This window comes from Triticum urartu, chromosome 6A (assembly GCF_056163025.1).
Source record: "Triticum urartu cultivar PI428250 chromosome 6A, HENAU_Tu73, whole genome shotgun sequence".
Classification (NCBI taxonomy): Eukaryota; Viridiplantae; Streptophyta; class Magnoliopsida; order Poales; family Poaceae; genus Triticum; species Triticum urartu.
Genome location: NC_141878.1, coordinates 121534420 through 121553665, shown reverse-complemented (window position 1 = coordinate 121553665; position 19246 = coordinate 121534420). Strand labels below are relative to the sequence as shown.

At 48.2% G+C, this 19246-nt stretch overlaps 1 protein-coding gene across 1 annotated transcript; it reads right to left on the bottom strand.

Annotated features, from left to right (window-relative positions):
- Positions 1 to 8664: 8664 nt before the first annotated feature.
- LOC125513915 (uncharacterized) lies at positions 8665 to 10376 on the bottom strand. Its single transcript, XM_087526928.1, has one exon. The coding sequence runs from the start codon at positions 10257 to 10259 to the stop codon at positions 8976 to 8978; it is 1284 nt and encodes a 427-aa protein (XP_087383054.1). The 5' UTR covers positions 10260 to 10376; the 3' UTR covers positions 8665 to 8975.
- Between the last annotated feature and the right edge of the window lie 8870 nt (positions 10377 to 19246).

Here is a 19246-nt window from a genome sequence, read left to right as displayed (position 1 = left end):
ATATGAGAGGATTTTTTTTTATTATAACGCACGTGCCTTTTTGCTAATACTGATTAAAAACAAAGAAAATACTACTAGTAAACATGAGAGCAAAGTACGAATGTACGAGAAAATATCACACTGGAAATACATGTCCAGGCGAAAGGAGGCACGCGACACGACGAGACATCCAGCCCGCCATACCGGGCGGAAGGACGCGCGAGGTCATTTTGCGCGCGTGCGGTACATAGACGCGCGTCCGTCCCATCGGCCGCCGGCCGCGTCGCTGGCTAGTAGCAGCAGTGGCCTACGCGCCTGTTGTCCCCGTGTGTTGCTGTAGCTGTACCCGCGCGCGCTGCAGTGCTGCAACCGGGCCGACGGCCAGGTAGATAGGGCGTACTACTACTACCACTTAGGTCTCTTTTGGTTCATAGGATAAGATTATCGTCGGAATAGGAATATTGTAGAAAATGAGATGACACGTGTCTCAAATCCTATGAATAGGAATAGGAAACAAGATGTTATTTGATTGACATCAATTTTTTTTTCATTGAGTCTAGGCTCATTTTTATTTTCCTATAAAATGTGAAGGATAGGAACCAATCTATGCAGGAATAGGAATCCATTCCTATAAACCAAAGGGCTCTAAAGAAAAAAATCCTATAAAAATCATATCTTTTAGAATTCCTATGAAATTCCTCCAAATCAAAGGAGGCCTTAATAGGAAAAGACATGACCTTTTCGTTCGTCGCGACTAGACGGGCGCGACACTGTTCAACACTCGTGACTTCTTTGGAGAAGGCACCGTGAGTCCGCGAGAGCACAAAGACACCAAACGTAGATGCCATTGTCAATTACCCGAAGATAATAAAATCGATCCATGATTTTAGGCCATGTTCGATTTAGAAGCCATATTTTTGCCAAAAGTCTGTTTAGGGTATCTTCAAGGTGCACCTGTAAACCTCCCGCAACCGTTCGGACAACCAAACCGTCGAAGTCATCCAACACGGACCATCGGAGCCATATAAATATAGATCAAACTTTTTACAGTCGGTATCACACACTTAAACAAGATTATAAACCATATTCTGAAATTTGAAATTAACATGGCATAGGCTCCCAAATGCATGAACAAAACATGAACCATCATCCAAGACCAAAGTTCAACTAAAATCAAAATTCGACCAAAAGCAGATCATTATGCACACATTCAGCCGACACCAATGATCACACGTCATCGGCATCACTTGGTACTCCCAAGTTTGCACCGCTTCCTCCTCCCAAGTATGCTCCTCTCCATGTCATTCTAGATGCCAAGATCTTTTATCACACCGTTGTTGGGGAACATAGCATAAATTCAAAATTTTCCTACGTGTCACCAAGATCAATCTATGGAGTCATCTAGCAACGAGGGAGGAGTGGATCTACATACCCTTGTAGATCGCGCGCGGAAGCGTTCAAGAGAACGGGGTTGATGGAGTCGTACTCGTCGTGATCCAAATCACCGATGATCCTAGTGCCGAACGGACGGCACCTCCGCGTTCAACACACGTACGGAGCAGCGACGTCTCCTCCTTCTTGATCCAACAAGGGGGGATGAGAGGTTGATGGAGATCCAACAACACGACGGCGTGGTGGTGGAAGTAGCGGGATTCCAACAGGGCTTCGCCAAGCGCTGCGGGAGGAGGGAGATGTGTCACGGGAGGGAGAGGGAGGCGCCAGGCCTTAGGTATGGTTGCCCTCCCTTCCCCCCACTATATATAGGGCCAAGTGAGAGGGGGAGGGCGCAGCCTTGCCCCTTCCTCCAAGGAAGGGTGCGGCCAAGGGGGGGGAGGAGTCCATCCTCCCCAAGGCACCTCGGGGGTGCCTTCCCCTTTAAGACTCTCCCTTTTTCCTCTTCTCTTGGCGCATGGGCCTCTTGGGGCTGGTGCCCTTGGCCCATATAGGCCAAGGCGCACCCCCTACAGCCCATGTGGCCCCCCGGGGCAGGTGGCCCCACCCGGCGGACCCCGGGACCCTTCCGGTGGTCCCGGTACAATACCGGTGATCCCGAAACTTGTCCTGATGGCCGAAATAGCACTTCCTATATATAATTCTTTACCTCCGGACCATTCCGGAACTCCTCGTGACGTCCGGGATCTCATCCGGGACTCCGAACAACTTTCGGGTTACCGCATACTAATATCTCTATAACCCTAGCGTCACCGAACCTTAAGTGTGTAGACCCTACGGGTTCGGGAGACATGCAGACATGACCGAGATGACTCTCCGGTCAATAACCAACAGCGGGATATGGATACCCATGTTGGCTCCCACATGTTCCACGATGATCTCATCGGATGAACCACGATGTCAAGGACTTAATCAATCCTGTATACAATTCCCTTTGTCTAGCGGTACGATACTTGCCCGAGATTCGATCGTCGGTATCCCGATACCTTGTTCAATCTCGTTACCGGCAAGTCTCTTTTACTCGTTCCGTAACACATCATCCCGTGATCAACTCCTTGATCACATTGTGCACATTATGATGATGTCCTACCGAGTGGGCCCAGAGATACCTCTCCGTTTACACGGAGTGACAAATCCCAGTCTCGATTCGTGCCAACCCAACAGACACTTTCGGAGATACCCGTAGTGCACCTTTATAGTCACCCAGTTACGTTGTGACGTTTGGTACACCCAAAGCACTCCTACGATATCCGGGAGTTGCACAATCTCATGGTCTAAGGAAATGATACTTGACATTAGAAAAGCTTTAGCATACGAACTACATGATCTTGTGCTAGGCTTAGGATTGGGTCTTGTCCATCACATCATTCTCCTAATGATGTGATCCCGTTATCAACGACATCCAATGTCCATGGTTAGGAAACCGTGACCATCTATTGATCAACGAGCTAGTCAACTAGAGGCTTACTAGGGACATGGTGTTGTCTATGTATCCACACATGTATCTGAGTTTCCTATCAATACAATTCTAGTATGGATAATAAACGATTATCATGAACAAGAAAATATAATAATAACTTATTTATTATTGCCTCTAGGGCATATTTCCAACAACCGTCTCCTCAAACGTTCTTACCGTTTCATCCATTCCATTTGGATCAATCATCATGAGACGGTTATCCTCGACCACCATGTCTTGCATCAATTGGGCCTCCACGAGTTAAAGCCTACACTCCTCTACATCGGCCTTGCGCCTCTTACTGTCGTTCATCTCTCTCCACCTCGCCAACCTCTCTTGTTGCTTCACGAGTGTTTATCAGCCAACGGACAATGAGGCGAAGGCTACGTTTCTTTAGGTACTCATGGACGTTTGTGATTTGCATGCTAGCCTTTGGATCGTGGCTAGGGATTTCAACCTCTTTGTTAACCTTCAGGACAAGAATAATGTGGTTGTCAACATGTGCGTGATTGCTTGCATCCGAGGAAATTTGAATAGGCCGGAACTCAAGAAAATTTATCTCAATGGTCGTAGCTATACATGGTCCAACGAGAGGGGACAACCCAGGTTGGAGAAAATCGACCATGTTTTCACAATTATTACGTGGGAGGAGCTCTACCCCTTATGTCTCTGCTCGGTATTGGGGGCGGCCTTATCTCATCTTTGTCCTTTGTTGTTGGACTTGGCAATGGAGGTCAAGACTGGGCGAAGATTGAGATTCGAATGCTTCTCACCCAAGTTTGATAGTTTTTTGGATGTGGTTTCCAGGGCCTGGAACTCAATCCATGCTTCAGGGAATCTCTTAAGGGTTTTCGTTGACAAGCTCAAGGTCGTCGTGAAGGCACTAACACACTGGAACGATCGTTGGATTGGGAATACAAGCTGCAGGTCGCCATCACGATGGAAACCATTCAACGACTCAATGTGGAAGCAAAAGACAAGGCCTATCTCCCCCAAGGAAGTGGGGACGCATAGAATTCTTAAGCGTATGCTCATGGGGTTGCTAACACTAGGTTCTTCTGTCAACACGCGAGTCATCGAGGAGTTGTTCCATTGAGTCGAGAATGCCTTGAGTGGTCCTATGGATCACTCCCACCTTGATGGCCCTTTCTTCGCCGATAAGATCAAGGTGGTGGTTAAGTTCATGCCCTTGACAAGGCGCCAAGGTTGGATGGGTTCATGGGGCGCTTCTGTTGCTCCTGCTGGCATATCATCAGAGAAGACATCATACACTCGTTTGAGCAATTCTACAATGACACTAATTCATTCTTTCTTAGAAACCTTTATTTTTTATTTTTTTTATCTCGTGTCTTATTAGGCATCAAGTATGTTATGTTCAGACCAAGCCCAAGTATCCGGTAGGCTTTTGTTTTGTGGTTGCAAAGGGCCCAATGCTCTTACAAAAAAAAATTGACTTACCCAAATTAGTTCAAGTCATTTATGATTCTGTTGCACTGAAAAAAAACAACTTAATCTTTTTAATAGGGGTAAAATCGACTTACTCAAATTTGATTTTAGACGACTTGCCCTTGGGCAGTCCCATTTTCTTATGGTCATCCACGAGCCCATATGAACTACATCTGTCTTGGAGACATGTGCTAGCATTTATCTCAAAATTTTTTAGGATTTTTATAACTACCAAACGTTCAGATTTTAGCAATAGGCAAGAACGATTCTTACTTCACTCTAATTATATACATGCATGCATTAGAATGACTAATTTTTCTTTCACGTGCACTCCCTTCTCTAATTACATGCATATATGCACTAAAGGACGAAAAGCTGATGTCATTCTAGATTCTTTCTTTTTTCCAAATTTCAAAATATTTTGTAGCTCAAACCGTCACCCCGATTAAAAAACCGTCTTCACAAAAAAAATCATCTTGACGATATCTTTGAAACTAGATCATATATTGATATGTTTTCATAACTTTTTTTTCGGACCAAAAGTTACCACGTCCGTGACTTATCACGTCTGTCATACATAAGTTATTGTGTCATTTACACAAAAGTTTTGGGGTATGTTTTCAACAAACTTTTATCCCAGAGGTCAAAAGTGATTATGATGTTTGCAGCGAGTTATCAGGTTTCTTGTGTATATTACCATCTTGCACAAAGGTTATCGAGGGTATCTTTTTCAACAATTTTCATTCCCTCGGTCAAAAAATTACCGCGATATTTGTATATGAGTTATCAGCTCTCATGTGTGTGTATTATCATGTTGTTTACACATGAGTTATTGAGAGGTATTTTTTAACAACATTTTTCCATGTTATCAGCTCATGTTTTTTACACGAGAAGTTATCAGTGGTATGTTTTCAACAAATATATTCACGTCAAAATTATCGTGGTGTTTGTACCTAAGTTATCAGGACTGAGAGCCTATATTATCATGCTATTTACACAAAAAGTTATCAGAGTATGTTTTCAACAACTTTTTCTCACGGGTCAAAGTTATCATGGTGTTTGTACCTAAGTTATCAGGTCCGAGACCCTATATTATCATGTTATTTACACAAATGTTACCGGAGTATGTTTTCAATAACTCTTTCCTACGGGTCAAATTTATCGTGGTCTTTATACCTAAGTTATCAAGTCCGAGAGTGTATATTCTCATGCTATTTACAAAGAAGTTATCAGTTGTATGTTTTTAACAAGTTTTTTCATGGGTCTGAGTTATCGTGGTGTTTGTACCCAAATTATCAGGACCGGTAGCCTATATTATTATGCTATTTACACACAAAAATGTTATCAGAGTGTTTTTTCAACAACTTTTTTTCGCGGGTCAAAATTATCGTGGTGTTTGTACCTAAGTTATCAGGTCCGGGAGCCTATATTATCATGTTATTTACACAGATGTTACCGGAGTATGTTTTCAACAACTTTTTTCCACGAGTGAAAGTTATCGTGGTGTTTATTCCTAAGTTATCAAGTCCCGGATCGTATATTATCATGCTATTACAAAGAAGTTATCGATGATATGTTTTCAACAACTTCTATCCATGGAGGCAAAGTTATCGTGGTTTCTGTACCAAAGTTATCAAGTCCAGGAGCCCGATGACATGTATTGGTTGCGTGCTCTGGTCTTTGAATGGAGGATTGTGTGCTCCCATTTCAATCCTCTTAATTTTCTAGCCCATTATTTACATTCCTCTGACAAGGTAGAAATGGGAGCAAGACAACGAGACATACTACCATAATGGAGAGAGGCAATAGCGTTTTTAATACTATATATAAAAACTGCCTACTATAATCAACGGGCTATTTAAAAGCATAAAATTAGGGGGTAAGACAACAACAGAAAATTAAGTGAGCAGGTTAATGGGCCAGAGCTTAGTTACGAGAGACTCAGGGGTATGAGTCCAAAGGCGCCACACACACACACATCAAATTTATTTTCTAGGTTTTTTGGCTGTAGATGCAAAGGAGTAGTAATACGATAAACGGAGATGTAACATATCAGTAACCACATAAAAGACTTAGCTAGGCTGGTTACCGGTAGCAGAATGCACGTTGCAGGTGCAAGGATTGATTCCCTTCGCTGCTCTTTTTTTTTGCGAAAAATGAAAAGCGGGCGGATGGTGGATCGATGGAGCCGATCAAACTCAGCGCCGGTTCGATTCCGGCTCGTGACATGAAGAAGAAGTCCCAAACAGGGATCAAATGAGTTTGCATAGCGTTACTTTGTTGACGGAAAATCAAATTGTTCTTCCGGTTCAATGAAGACTATGCTTACTTTCCTTTCTTTTACCGGTCTGTGTTCTATCATGGACCTATATTCCGTTCCTCGAATCGAGACTTTCTTTTGGTATGATTTTGATACGAGTTTTCTATCAAAACTTTATGCCATCAATCACTATCCCAATCTATTGACAAGGTGAGAACGTTTGGAAATTACAAATATTGAAAAATTTAATACTATCTTATTTACTTATTTCTTCTTCCTCACCAAGAAGTACTCATCAACTCAACTTGAGATAGCTGACAAGATTGTTTTGAATTGGAAAATTGTGTTGGCCTTTTTCTGGGCGTCCTTTTGAAACGATTCAAGACTCGCAAGCCGCTCGCCACGGCCAGGGGCCAGAGGAGAAATAAGATTATGTCGATGCAAAAAACAATCACCCTAAGATAGAGTACAAGATTATTTTAGGCAGAGAACTTGAAAGAAAATATTATTTTAGGCAGACGCGTCAGGGCGCGCTGCCTCCCACGGGAGGGGCAGGAATTCACCGGCGGCAGGGGATCTCAGCCGTCAGATGCCCCCATCCGCCCTCACATCAACCGTCCCATCACCACGACATGGCTCCCCACCCACCGGCTGGCGTCCGTCCGTCCTACCGTCCGTCAGGCTCTCAGCCGGACGTACCACGGCAGGCGAGGCCCAGCCGCGTACCGCAGGTGCCGCAGGCCATACATAGCCCCCCTAGCGGGTGGAGCCTTGCTCACACGCCGCGGATTCCGATCGACCCAACCCGGCATGCAACCCGCGGCCTCCCCCCTCCTCATCCCCATCCAATTTTCCCCAGGCATATCGCCATTACTGAAACTGAGCCAGCCAAAGCTTTTTCTTCCCCCTCTCTCTCTCCGCCAGGACTGCGGTCAAATCTGAAACTCTTCCCGCCGCTCCACGAGGCAGAAAGGCCCAGGAATCTCGCCTGCGATGCCACCCCCCATGCTGCTGCTGCCAGCACCACCAGCCTCGAGTGAAAACTGGGGCACTACTGTATTGCAGCAAAGCTGGGGAACAGTGCTGGCGCTTGCGGCAAATCCTAGTACTGTTGTAGAGCAGCACGGTCGCAATACCGCAGGAGAGGATCTTTGAACAAAAAAGCTGTTCTACCACCACCACACACCTAGCTATGGCAGCTAGGAGCGTGTGTGCCTTGAGAAAAGATCCTTTTGGCAAGGCTGGCACGAGTCCAAGAACACACGCTCATTCAAAGCCTCGCCCAAAGCAGCAGCCGCTGGGACGCTGGACGGAGAGAGAGAGTAAAGAGGAGATCATGGTGTAGCATTGAGTGAAGAAAGGCGGAGATAAATCAGTAAACCAGCAGCGGGGGGGGGGGGGGGGGGGGGGGGGGGGGGGGGGCAGGCAGCGGCCACATGGGCGCGACGCAGCTTTGCCGGCTGCTCCGGCGCCGAGCGAGAGGCTTTGTTTAAGCCCTCGCTGTTTCAGAAACAGTGGCCGGCCTGCAGCTACATGTGTTTTCAATTGCTTTCTCCGCTGCCCCTTTTGCCTGCTACGAGCAGTAGTATAATTTTGTACACAGAAACTTAGAGCCGCGCACATGCTGCTGGGCTCACAGCGCCCGATCGCCGGCTCACACGGAGGAGAGGGAGGAGAGCCGCTCCGGCCCGGTCTCCCATCCTCGCCTAGCCTGCCTCCGATTTAAACGGCCAGCGTCTCCATCGAGTTACCAGCAGTCACTCATCACCGGCCACGAAAAGTTCCCCCCAAAAAGCCACCATTGTGCATCTCTTCTTTTTCACCAGGTCCACATGGCACCGTGATTAAACCCACACCCTTTTCCTCCGACTTTTTACAGGGAGCGATTAAGATACTGACAATAGGGTAACTACAGCGTACATGGATTTTGGCAGTGCAAGAACAGACAACAATAACGCCGTCAGGCCACCAGAATAGTTCGGAAATCTCTTTCATATCTTTTCTCCTATTGCTTAAGAGTTCACAACGAACTTGCCATCGAATGTGCTTGGAGAAACAGAACACAAAGTGAAGAGGAAAAAGGATGGTGAAGCACATTAGACAAAATTTACACGGGGAGGAGCAAAATGCACAGCATGAACATGGGGCTCTAGCCTAGCCAGCTTCTCCTAAAGACAAGCACAAAAAATCAGAGCTCACAGTATTCTCTTCGATCTTGGGATCTCTTGTTCACTCCAAATCCAAACTAGCTATCACTCTCAATCTTTTTCGTTCCCTTTTCTGCTAAAGGCAAAGGAAATGCTGCCTAGTGGTGTTACCTAATGGAGGCTACCTGATCTACCGCTAAACCTAGCTAGCTCAGTCAAAACAAGGTCAATTTCATTTGCCGGTGCCAAGACCTCTGCCACTCACGCTGCTTCCGCCGGTGGCGCCGGCGGGATGGGCCGTCTTCCGGCCGAGCGACGACCGCAGCCGCGCGGCTGCGTCCTTCGCCGCCGTCTCTTTCTTGTCCTTGAAGAACCCGAACGACGGCCGCGAGCAGACGGGCACGTTGAGCACCACCGGCGTGGAGTATGACCGGTCCATCACGCGCGAGCGTGACCGGAGGCTGGAGTGGACGCTGCCGGCCGGGGAGCTGGAGCTGCGCTCGAGCCCCTGGAACACGATCTTGCCGGAAGAGTTCATGCGCGGGGAGTCCACCGAGGCCACGGACGGCGGCGGCGGGGTGGCGGGCCGGCGACGGGCGGGGCTGTGCGCGGCGCGCGGCGGGGCGGACGCAGGCGGGGGGCAATGGCGCTGCGGTGGGGCGGAGGCGGGCGGGTGGCAATGGCGCTGGGGTTGGGAGCGCACGAGCCGGATTCGTGGCTTCGGGGTGAGGTCGACCGAGTCGAGGGAGTGGCGGGGGAAGTCGTCGTGGTCGTAGGCGGACGAGGAGGAGGACGACGACATGGAGAAGCGGGAGGAGGCGAGGGAGAGGGACGCCTCCGAGTCCGAGCTGTCGCGGAGGAGCGGCGCCACGGAGAGATCCGACGCGACGGCACTTGACGCGCGGCCGCCGTTCCGCTGGAGGAGGAGCAGCTTAAGGGACCTGGCCGCCGACGAGTTGGACGCTCTGGAGGGAGTCGCCGGCACCGGCGAAGGAGATTGCGCAGGCGACGGCGACGCGGACGGCTTCTGCGGGGTCTGGACCTTCCTGAGCCGCAGCAGCTCCCGCCAGCGGCTGGAGCACGTCGGCGCCTTGGGGGAGAACACGTAGGGGTCGAAGACCTCGGCCACCGAGGGCCGGTGGGTTTTCACCATCTCAGGCGCCGCCGGGATCTCCGCCGGCGCGCACTCCCGCTCCCGCTCGGCCTCCGGCGCCGCCGCGGACGCGGGCTGCGGCCGGAGGGGCAGCAGCTTCCCGTCTGCGAACAGCTCGTCGGCGGGGAGCATGGTGGCCGACCCGCCGAAGCTGAACTCGAAGTCGATGAACTCCTTGGACGCCGCCGCCGCGGCGGGCTGGTCCGCCTTGCAGCCGCTGCTGTCCAGCGACAGCGCCTGGCCGCGATCCGGCGCCACGGCAGCAGGCGCGTCGCGGCTGAAAGAGAGGCGCGGGCCGAGCCAGCCGTAGGAGACGGCGGCGGGGGCCGCGGCGGGCATGCTGCTGGCGACGGCGGATGCCATGGCGCATCCAAGGGCGGCAGGGCCAGGAGCGAGCGGGCAGTACACTGGTCACTGTACTTGGCTGCGGGTGTGGAGCGGAGCTGGTGGGAAGGGAAATGCCGAGACAGGGACGCACGGGTAAAGGCGCGCGTACATATATAACCTGGCGCGGTAATTTTTCTGACAGGCCGGGCCCAGCTCGCCGGGGCGGCTGTTTGAGGGGCCGACGCGTGGGGCCGACCCCTCGTGCCCTGCGGGTGGAGACGGGGAGTTGATCCGCGGTTAATATTTTTGACAGTAGGTTGGTGGCGCTACTCGACTAATTGTATAGTGCGGGAACAGTACACCTCTCTCAATCTTTGTGTCTGAATCTGGCAAAGGGAAATCGGTGTTGTTTTTGTCTGCATTTGGAGCCGCGTGTTGCGTTTAACAGACAAGCAAACGCCAAGACGGGCACGCTGCCTCTGCATGGAGCAAGCGGCAGTGATAATAATGTACTCCTAGTACGTAACGTTGCGTTTTGATCACGCCGCGACAAGGCAGATCTGCTCACGCAAGTGCTTAGAGCATTTCTAACAGAACTGGGACACTTTAAACTCAACTCAGCTCGTATCTAAGGCGGATATGATGCCGATTGAACTTATTTGTCATGTTATTTCCGACTGTCTCGATCCATCTCAAATCCTTTCAAATCGATCTGACCGATCCTTCTTTCTCCCGCGTCCGTCCTCTCTTACCCACGTTCGCTCCCCCTTTGCTCCACGTCCACGTCACCGACCTCCTTCCCCATTAGCCATCAACACCCCCTCCACTGCCCGCCCGCATCATGGAGAGTTGCTCGGCGGAGACCGTGGGGGTCTCTACCATTGGGGACAAAGCGGAGAACATTGGTCGCACGGAGTGGCGTGTCCGACAACACGCCCGAGGGAAGGCAGAGAATGTAGTTGTCGAGAAGGACACCGACGACATGGAGTTTGTCGCGGCCGTGGCCATGCACGCGCCCTACACCGTTCAGGGTTCGCAACGGCCACACACCTTGGATGGCTTCCCGCAGGAGTGAACACGTCCTCGGACCCGGCGCACAAGTCATCGCAACTCCAACGGTCGCAGACCACATCGGGATCTCCTGCGCCGGACATTCCCAGCAACTGTTCATGACGAGCTCCTTCAAATTATGAGATGGGTGATCAAAATTTGTCTGAGGCAATGATAGAACGACTAAAATAAAGGTGAAGGTAAAGAGGAAATGCATTACTCAACCCTTGAATATATATAAACTGTTGTGTAAAGATTGGTTGGCCACAGGCATGAAGCTTGTTTGTGGAACCGAACAAAAGGGTTCACAGTATTTAGAAAAAAAAAAATCCATGCATGGTGCCACAAACACAAGCACTACATGGAGTCGCGTTCAATCCTTATCACCTGTAGTGGGGGCTTTGTGCAACATAGATCGGACGCCATCCAAGAGTGTGTGAACGCATTTTGTGATTTCTACGCACAAGTGTTGAATGGGCACCAAAGTCGTATTGGAGTCGATAGCCATGTAAGTTTTGTCTGCTTGATATTCGCCATCATCCTTCTTGCTTGCTTCGTTTCTCGCATTATGTTGATGTGTGATTTTCGCTTGCTAGACAGGTTCGCTGTTGCTTCGTACCATCAAGTTGAGAAAAGAAATCATTCAGTATGTTCCATCGTTGGATGCAATTGAATGAAAAACCGAAGTGATCAAACCTCTTTGAAATTAGGATAAATTAGAAAATAAATCTCAAGAAATTCATCAAGAAGATGAAGAACAACGATTACGTAAGCTCTTGCCGATCTATTGGATTGGATAACGACGATGAGCCAGGTGGAAGGGTAAACGGACATGGAACATGTAACAATCCCGAATTAATGGTAGCAATTAGGAATTAAGTATGTACCATAAGCATCATGTTTAATGAAAAAATCATGTTAATTTGAAATTAGGATAATTCAACCCTCGAGTTTCCCTGAAATGCAAAACCCTAATTAAAACCCACTTCTAATAAAATTCATAGATCTTGATATTCAAATTGAGGGAATTCACATGATGACTTATCTTGAGTACTTATATTTAGCCTGCCATTAATATTAGGAATTACCCACAACACACTCATAGTTGAAACCCCAAACTTAAATAAAAATGGATACATATTTTTAGAAACAAAAATATACACAAAAAATATCTTGAAATTACATCTGACTTGAACTAGCCCCTTTTCGCCACATATAAATTTTCAAGTTATTTGGTGTTGTTTTGGCTTTAAAAAAAAACTAAAACAGAGTAGCAATTTGTTAAATCAGAATTGATTAGTGGCAGTTCAAAGTGCAATGATTAGATCATAGCACTGCCATCTTAGAATTGCCACCCACTTATGAGTGTAGTTGCAATTGGGCATTTCTATGACCAGTGCATCATAGAACTATTCAAAATACGTGAACATTTTTCCTAGGTTATTTGATAACCCATAAGTCTAGGGGATCGCAACAGTTTTGAAGGATAGAGTATTCAACCCAAATTTATTGATTCGACACAAGGGGAGTCAAAGAATATTCTCGAGTATTAGCAGTTGAGTTGTCAATTCATCCACACCTGAAAGACGTACTATCTGCAATAAAGTATTTAGTAACAAAGTAATATGAAAGTAACAGCAACGGTGGCAGAAGTAATAGTAGCAAATTTGTAGCAATCGTAACAATGGCAACGGAAAAGTAACTTAGCAAAGATCAATATGAAACGAGCTTGTAGGCAATGGATCAATGATGGATAATTATATCGGATGGCATTCATCATGCAACAGTTATAACATAGGGTGACATAGAACTAGCTCCAATTCATCAATATAATGTAGGCCTGTATTCCGAATAGAGTCATACATGCTTATCAAAAAGAACTTGCATGGCATCTTTTGTCTTACCCTCCTGTGGCAGCGGGGTTCTATTGGAAACTAAGGTATATTAAGGCCTCTTTTAATAGAGTACCGGACCAAAGCTTAGCACTTAGTGAATACATGAACTCCTCAAACTACGGTCATCACCGAGAAGTGTCCCGACTATTGTCACTTCGGGGTTGTCGGATCATAACACGTAGTAGGTGACTATAACTTGCAAGATCGGATCAAGAACACAAATATATTCATGAAAACATAATAGGTTCAGATATGAAATCATGTCACTCGGGCCCTAGTGACAAGCAGTAGGCATATCAAAGTCATAGCAACATCAATCTTAAAACATAATACTAGGGATCAAACCCTAACAAAACTAACTCGATTATATAGTAAATCTCATCCAACCCATCACCGTCTAGCAAGCCTACGATGGAATTACTCATGCACGGCGGTGAGCATCACGAAATTGGTGATGGGGGAAGGTTGGTGATGATGATGACAACGATTTCCCCTCTCCAGAGCCCAAAACGGACTCCAGATCTGGCCTACCAATGAAGAACAGTGGGTGACGGCGGCTCCGTATCGTAAAACGCGATGAATCCTTCTCTCTGATTTTTTTCTCCCCGAACGTGAATATATGGAGTTGGAATTGAGGTCGGTGGAGCCTCGTGGGACCCACAAGACCAGAGGGCGCGCCCCAGGGAGATGGGCGTGCCGTCCACCCTTGTGGACAGGGTGTGGGTCCCCTCTGGTTGATTCTTTCGCCAATATTTTTGATTTATTCCAAAAATAATCTCCATGAAGTTTCAGGTCATTTCAAGAACTTTTATTTCTGCACAAAAATAACACCATGACAATTTCTGCTGAAAACAACGTCAGTCTGGGTTAGTTCCATTCAAATCATGCAAATTAGAGTCCAAAACAGGGGCAAAAGAGTTGCAAGAGTAGATACGATGGAGACGTAGCATTATCATGCATGCATAGTTGTCCTAGTTTGGTCCATTTGTCTCACTATGATCATGCAACAACGTAGCCCATTCATTGTCCTACCATTCTGATCATAGCGAGAACACACTAACTAGCAATCCATTGCCGATTCTGATCATAGCAAGAAAACACTAACTAGCAATGCATTGTCCTACCATTTCTGATCATAGCAACAACACCCTAACTAGCAGTGCAAGAACTATCAATGAGGTCATACCAATAACACACTAACTAGCAATAACACAATAACTAGCAAGAACACCCTAATTAGAATTGTCGTGATAGCAAGTCGGTGTAAGGCAGTAACAAGAAGACCCCAAGCAGGAACATAGCATGGCCCCGAATCGATTGGAACTGAATCCAATTGACTGAAATCTAATCCAATCAATTCAGAACGAGGTAAACAAACTAACTACTAATGGGAGCACATGGAACAAATAGCTTACCGGTCCCGGAGCGGTTACCCGTGAAGTGAACGCCGACCATGGACTAAACCCTAGCAGGAATAGGGGTCCCGCCAAGGCCAATCCAAGAGCCATCGCCACTTCAATCGTGCTCCTCGTGACACACGCGATGGAGGAAGAGGGCACCCGTGTCGATGCTCCATCCGCAGTACCCTTGGCCTAGTTGGGAGCGAGGGGAAAACCCTCGAACAATGCTAAAAAACCTAACGGGCACGAACAATGGGCTTCCTGTCGTCGCGGCCGTCATAGCTGACGTTCTTCCCTCCGCGACCACTACAGACAAGCTTCCCTCCGCGGCCGCACCGACCAGAAGGAACACCGACGATGGGTCAATGGTCGGCTGACCGCTGTGTGGTGCAGATGGGGGAGGGGCTCGGATGGCCACCGTGAGGTTAGTGCCTTGCTGGCGACCCACCAGCCTTGGATGGGTTGTTGCTGGCGAGGATGGTAGTGGGACGACGCGGTTGAGGGTCGACTATCAGAGAGTATGAAGGGACACTGAGAGAGTGCGGGTGAGTGTGGTGTGAATGGGATGGACCGGTGACACGGGAAAGAGGAGGAGGTATGAGATGTCCCGTCATCTCCCGTGCTTCCCAACGCGTGCTGGCGAGAGCCATGAGTGGCTCCCGTAAGCCTGACTTGCAAAAATGGTCGAATCAACCGCCCCCCTTAACCTAGCCTGCTTTAAGTTCCATGAAGACTGAGAAACGCAAGCAACTCAGCCTACCAAACGCCTGATTTTCACATCGTGCAGCCTGGTTGGGCCTCATGCAGGCTATCAAACACGCCATTTAGTTCGGGATTTTTAAGTCAGCATATGCACGAAAAGATAATATAATGAGTGAATGAATAAACGAATGGTTGCATGTCATGGTAGGCACTTGGAGCGGCGAAGTGGTTATCTTGCAGGATATACAGGGGCCTCCCTCACAACTGTTGGGTCCATTTTGGAGATTCGACCGGACTCACAATTGGGCTACAACTCGGGTGGGTGACTTTGCGGCATAGCGGAAGTGTCATGTCGAGCAAGGACAAGTGTCATGTGACATTAAGACATGACCGTACGTGTATGGATAACTTGGTGCTTCCCTACATAGCTCAAATCTATTCAAATAGCCATGTCTGCGGTTATGGGCGATTTGGAGTTTGTTCCTTGATAATAGTAAACTTTAACGATTGCTCGAATAATTTTTGTCACGTAAGTATGAGTGTCTTGAATTGCTTTCTCGTGGGTGAGTCGAGGAAGGATTCAAGGTGGTGTATTGTTGTGGTGGTTAGATAGATGGACTAGTGGCGCTCTCTTACCCCTTGTAGCAGATGCTAGTAGTCGTAGTTCATTAGTGCCATCCGCTAGTAGTTTCGGGCTTAATATCGATATTTTAGCAACACATCTAATAAATCAAACTGTAGTGGTTGGTATTTTGATTTTTTTGAAAGGGAGTGTACGCAAGTTGTCCATTTCAAGAATAGACTGGGTCTATTCGGCTGTACATTATAATATTTTTAGTATTTGTTGGATAAATAAAAAAGGGTGGACAATCGCTTATGAATAAATTCAGAAATCATATGGATTTTTTCTATTCTGACATTTCTGTGGTGCAAGTTCATATATCCCTTCCATTGATATTTTGATGCATATGTTTAGGTAGTTTTGATGTGAGTCTTGCGAGTACGGTTGTGTACTCACCTTGCTTTGTTTAATGTTTATTCTTTCGGTCAGATGCTACAAATCAGACAGTGGCATTTGGAGCAGCTGATCTCTAGTGGTGCAAGACAATGTTAAATATGTTAATCCCAGAAAGTGGTATATGAAGGGATGTAATCGCCATCTGCTTTCTGTAGCCTTCTTAAGGAATTTGGAATTTACCCGTCGAAGATATTATTTGTTTTCACTGTGAGAGTTGCATTTGGTCATGAGACCTTTGTGTGTATTAATTTCTTGAACATTACTTGTTGAAGACTCGCTGTATATATATGTTGCAGTTATGTCACAATGTTGGGTTGTGTTACTTGATGTTCTCCCACACGGCATTCATGTTGCGTGTATGGATATTACATGCATGTTGTGTGGTGCGGCTTGGAGTTTTTATATGAATTTGTTAGTGGAATGACTATATTGGCATATCTCTGATCCTGGGTTCCGACAGGACCGAGACAAAGAGAATAGGGCACTTGAGGGGGGAAGGGAGGAGAAGGATAGGATGCTGCGACAAGCAAAATGTCTTGCCACGTGGACGGGCATGTTTTGCAACAAAGGGGGGTCATTGAAGAAAATGGAGGAGAATGGGGAGAAGAAGGAGGATGGAGAACAAGAGAAAGTGACAAAAATTGAGCTTGAGAAGGGGAAGACATATAAGACAGCTCAGCTTTAAAAAGAGAAGGTGTGGCTCGCGAGGATCACCGAGGAGCTAAGGATCATGTTGGCCGACACTAACTTCATGGATGATTGTAAGAAGTGGTTCATCACCAAATAAAAAGAGATTAATGAGGGCACCAACAGAGGCGATTAATTAATTCGTGTATTTTTTGTTGTTGAGTTGGATTCATTCGTGTATTTACTATGTATGAATGTTGAAGTCTTATTTGTCGTGCTGGTGTTGAATTTTTGAATTGGTTGTGTGCTATATGGTCTATGTACAACTGTGCATGGCTTTGTACGGATTTGCAAATTTGAATATGAGCGATCGCTTGAGCAAATAATTGGGGCGTGTGGATTCTGTCCGCAGATGCTTCGAAACACATCCACACACACGGAGGGAGATTAAGCAAATACGATTGTAGATGTTGCGCTGCAGAACAAAGGGCCAGTTCTTTTGCTAGCTTCTAGAATAAGCTGAAATAAACTATCCCTACACAGCTTATTTTAGAAGCCCAATCAAAATTATTTTTTTAGAAGTCTAATAGTTAAGACTTGAGTAGTAGGCTTCCAAAAGAAAAAAATGGTTTGGTTTTTAAAATAAGCTGGGTAGGGAACAACTTATTCTGAAAGCCCAAAAAAGCTAGGAAAAGAACTGGCCCAAAGAGCGGCAGTGCAAGCATCGTTGGTTGATACTCCTATTACGTCGACTGCTTTGCTAATCCAGCTCCATAAATAAATACATAAAACTAAGGCTGGTCATAGTGGGGAGTAATTTAGACTAGTGTCATCACACTAGTCTAAGTTATTACATTCATAATGTAAAGTAACACAATAGTAGTATCTTAGATGGCTTCATTTATTAGCTTGTAGACTCATCTTGTTTTGAAAAACGCTATGTTACAGTAACATATTATGTTACCACCTCTCATTAATTACTTGCCACATAAGCAACAATCTCTTGAAGTGCGCTATGTTACTAGCTAAGTTACTTCCACTATGACTAGCCTAAGGCCAACTCCACCGCGCGACCCCAAACGGACGTCCGGATTGGCCGGATTTTGTCCCTTTGGGGCGCCGATGGGTTCGCCCGTGTCCGCCTTTGTCAGATGGGTCGTGCGTGCGCGCACCGCGCGGCCGCACCCCAAATCGTGTCCGGGGTGGACGTGAATAAAAATAATATTAAAACTAAAACGAAATAACTAAAAAACTAAATAAACACATTTAAAAAAACATAAAATATATATAGGAGGCGGCCACAAAATGGCCCAGTTTCCACGACCACTTAAAAGGCCCATTTTTCATAATTAACATATAAAAAAATAAAAAAAAACGCCTTCGCGCTCCTGTCGCGCCCGTCGGTGCCGTGGCCGTCGCCGTCTTCACTGGCCGCCGGTGTCGTCGTCGTCGCTGACGAGTTCGACGTACTCCGGCGGCGTCCAGAGGTGGGCCGGAGGTGCGTGGTGGACGGGGGCGGGCTGGACGACCGGAGGTTCCTGCACCACCTCCTCCCGTGGCGAGGCCTCCCGCTCCGATGACCGCGGCGGAGTGGGGCACCAGTTCACGCCCACGCCAGCGGCCATCTCCGAAGCAGTGCAGGACCAGCCCCACCCCTGGCCCAGCAGCGGCTGGAACGCGGCGGCGGCAGCAGAGAGGGCCATGGCCTCCTCCAGGCCGTCCCACTGCCGCTCGTCGTGCGTGTACATGGAGTCGTCCATGACACGCTGCAGGAGACGGGCCTCCTCCTCGTCTGTCATGCGAGAAGGTGGAGGGGGCGACGGAGACGGTGACGGTGTGGGCGTGACGCCGCGGACCCGCCTATGCCCGCGCTCCTGGGCGCGCTCCCGTGGCTGCCGCGGCCCCGTCGAGGTGCCGGCGAAGAAGGAGGCGCGCCTGGTGTCGTGCTCGTCACGGAACCAGGTGTCCCACAGCGGGGAGTCGGGGGCGTACCTGGCGTCGTAGAATAGGTCGTCGGGGAGGAGGCGGCGGCGCTCGATCTCCTCGTCGCGCGCACGGCCGCTCGTCGGGACCGGCGGGATGGGGACCCGGTCGGAGGAGAGGTGCCAGTTATTGGGGAGATGGGCGTCGCTCCAGGGGAGCGGCGTCCTCGTCTCCCAATAACGGCGGCACACCGACGCTCGGACGTAATGCTGGTCGCGCTCGCCGGCGGACGTGGGCGCGATGGAGAAGGCGGGCGGCGCGGGGGCCCGACGTGGTGGCGATGGCGAGGCGGGCTCCTCCTTCACCGAGCCGCGGTGGCGTCCCGACGAAGAGCCGGCCTCGCGGTCG

Excerpts from the sequence above, each read along its gene's own strand:
- LOC125513915 (XM_087526928.1), bottom strand. The coding sequence starts at position 10,259 with ATGGCATCCGCCGTCGCCAGCAGCATGCCCGCCGCGGCCCCCGCCGCC.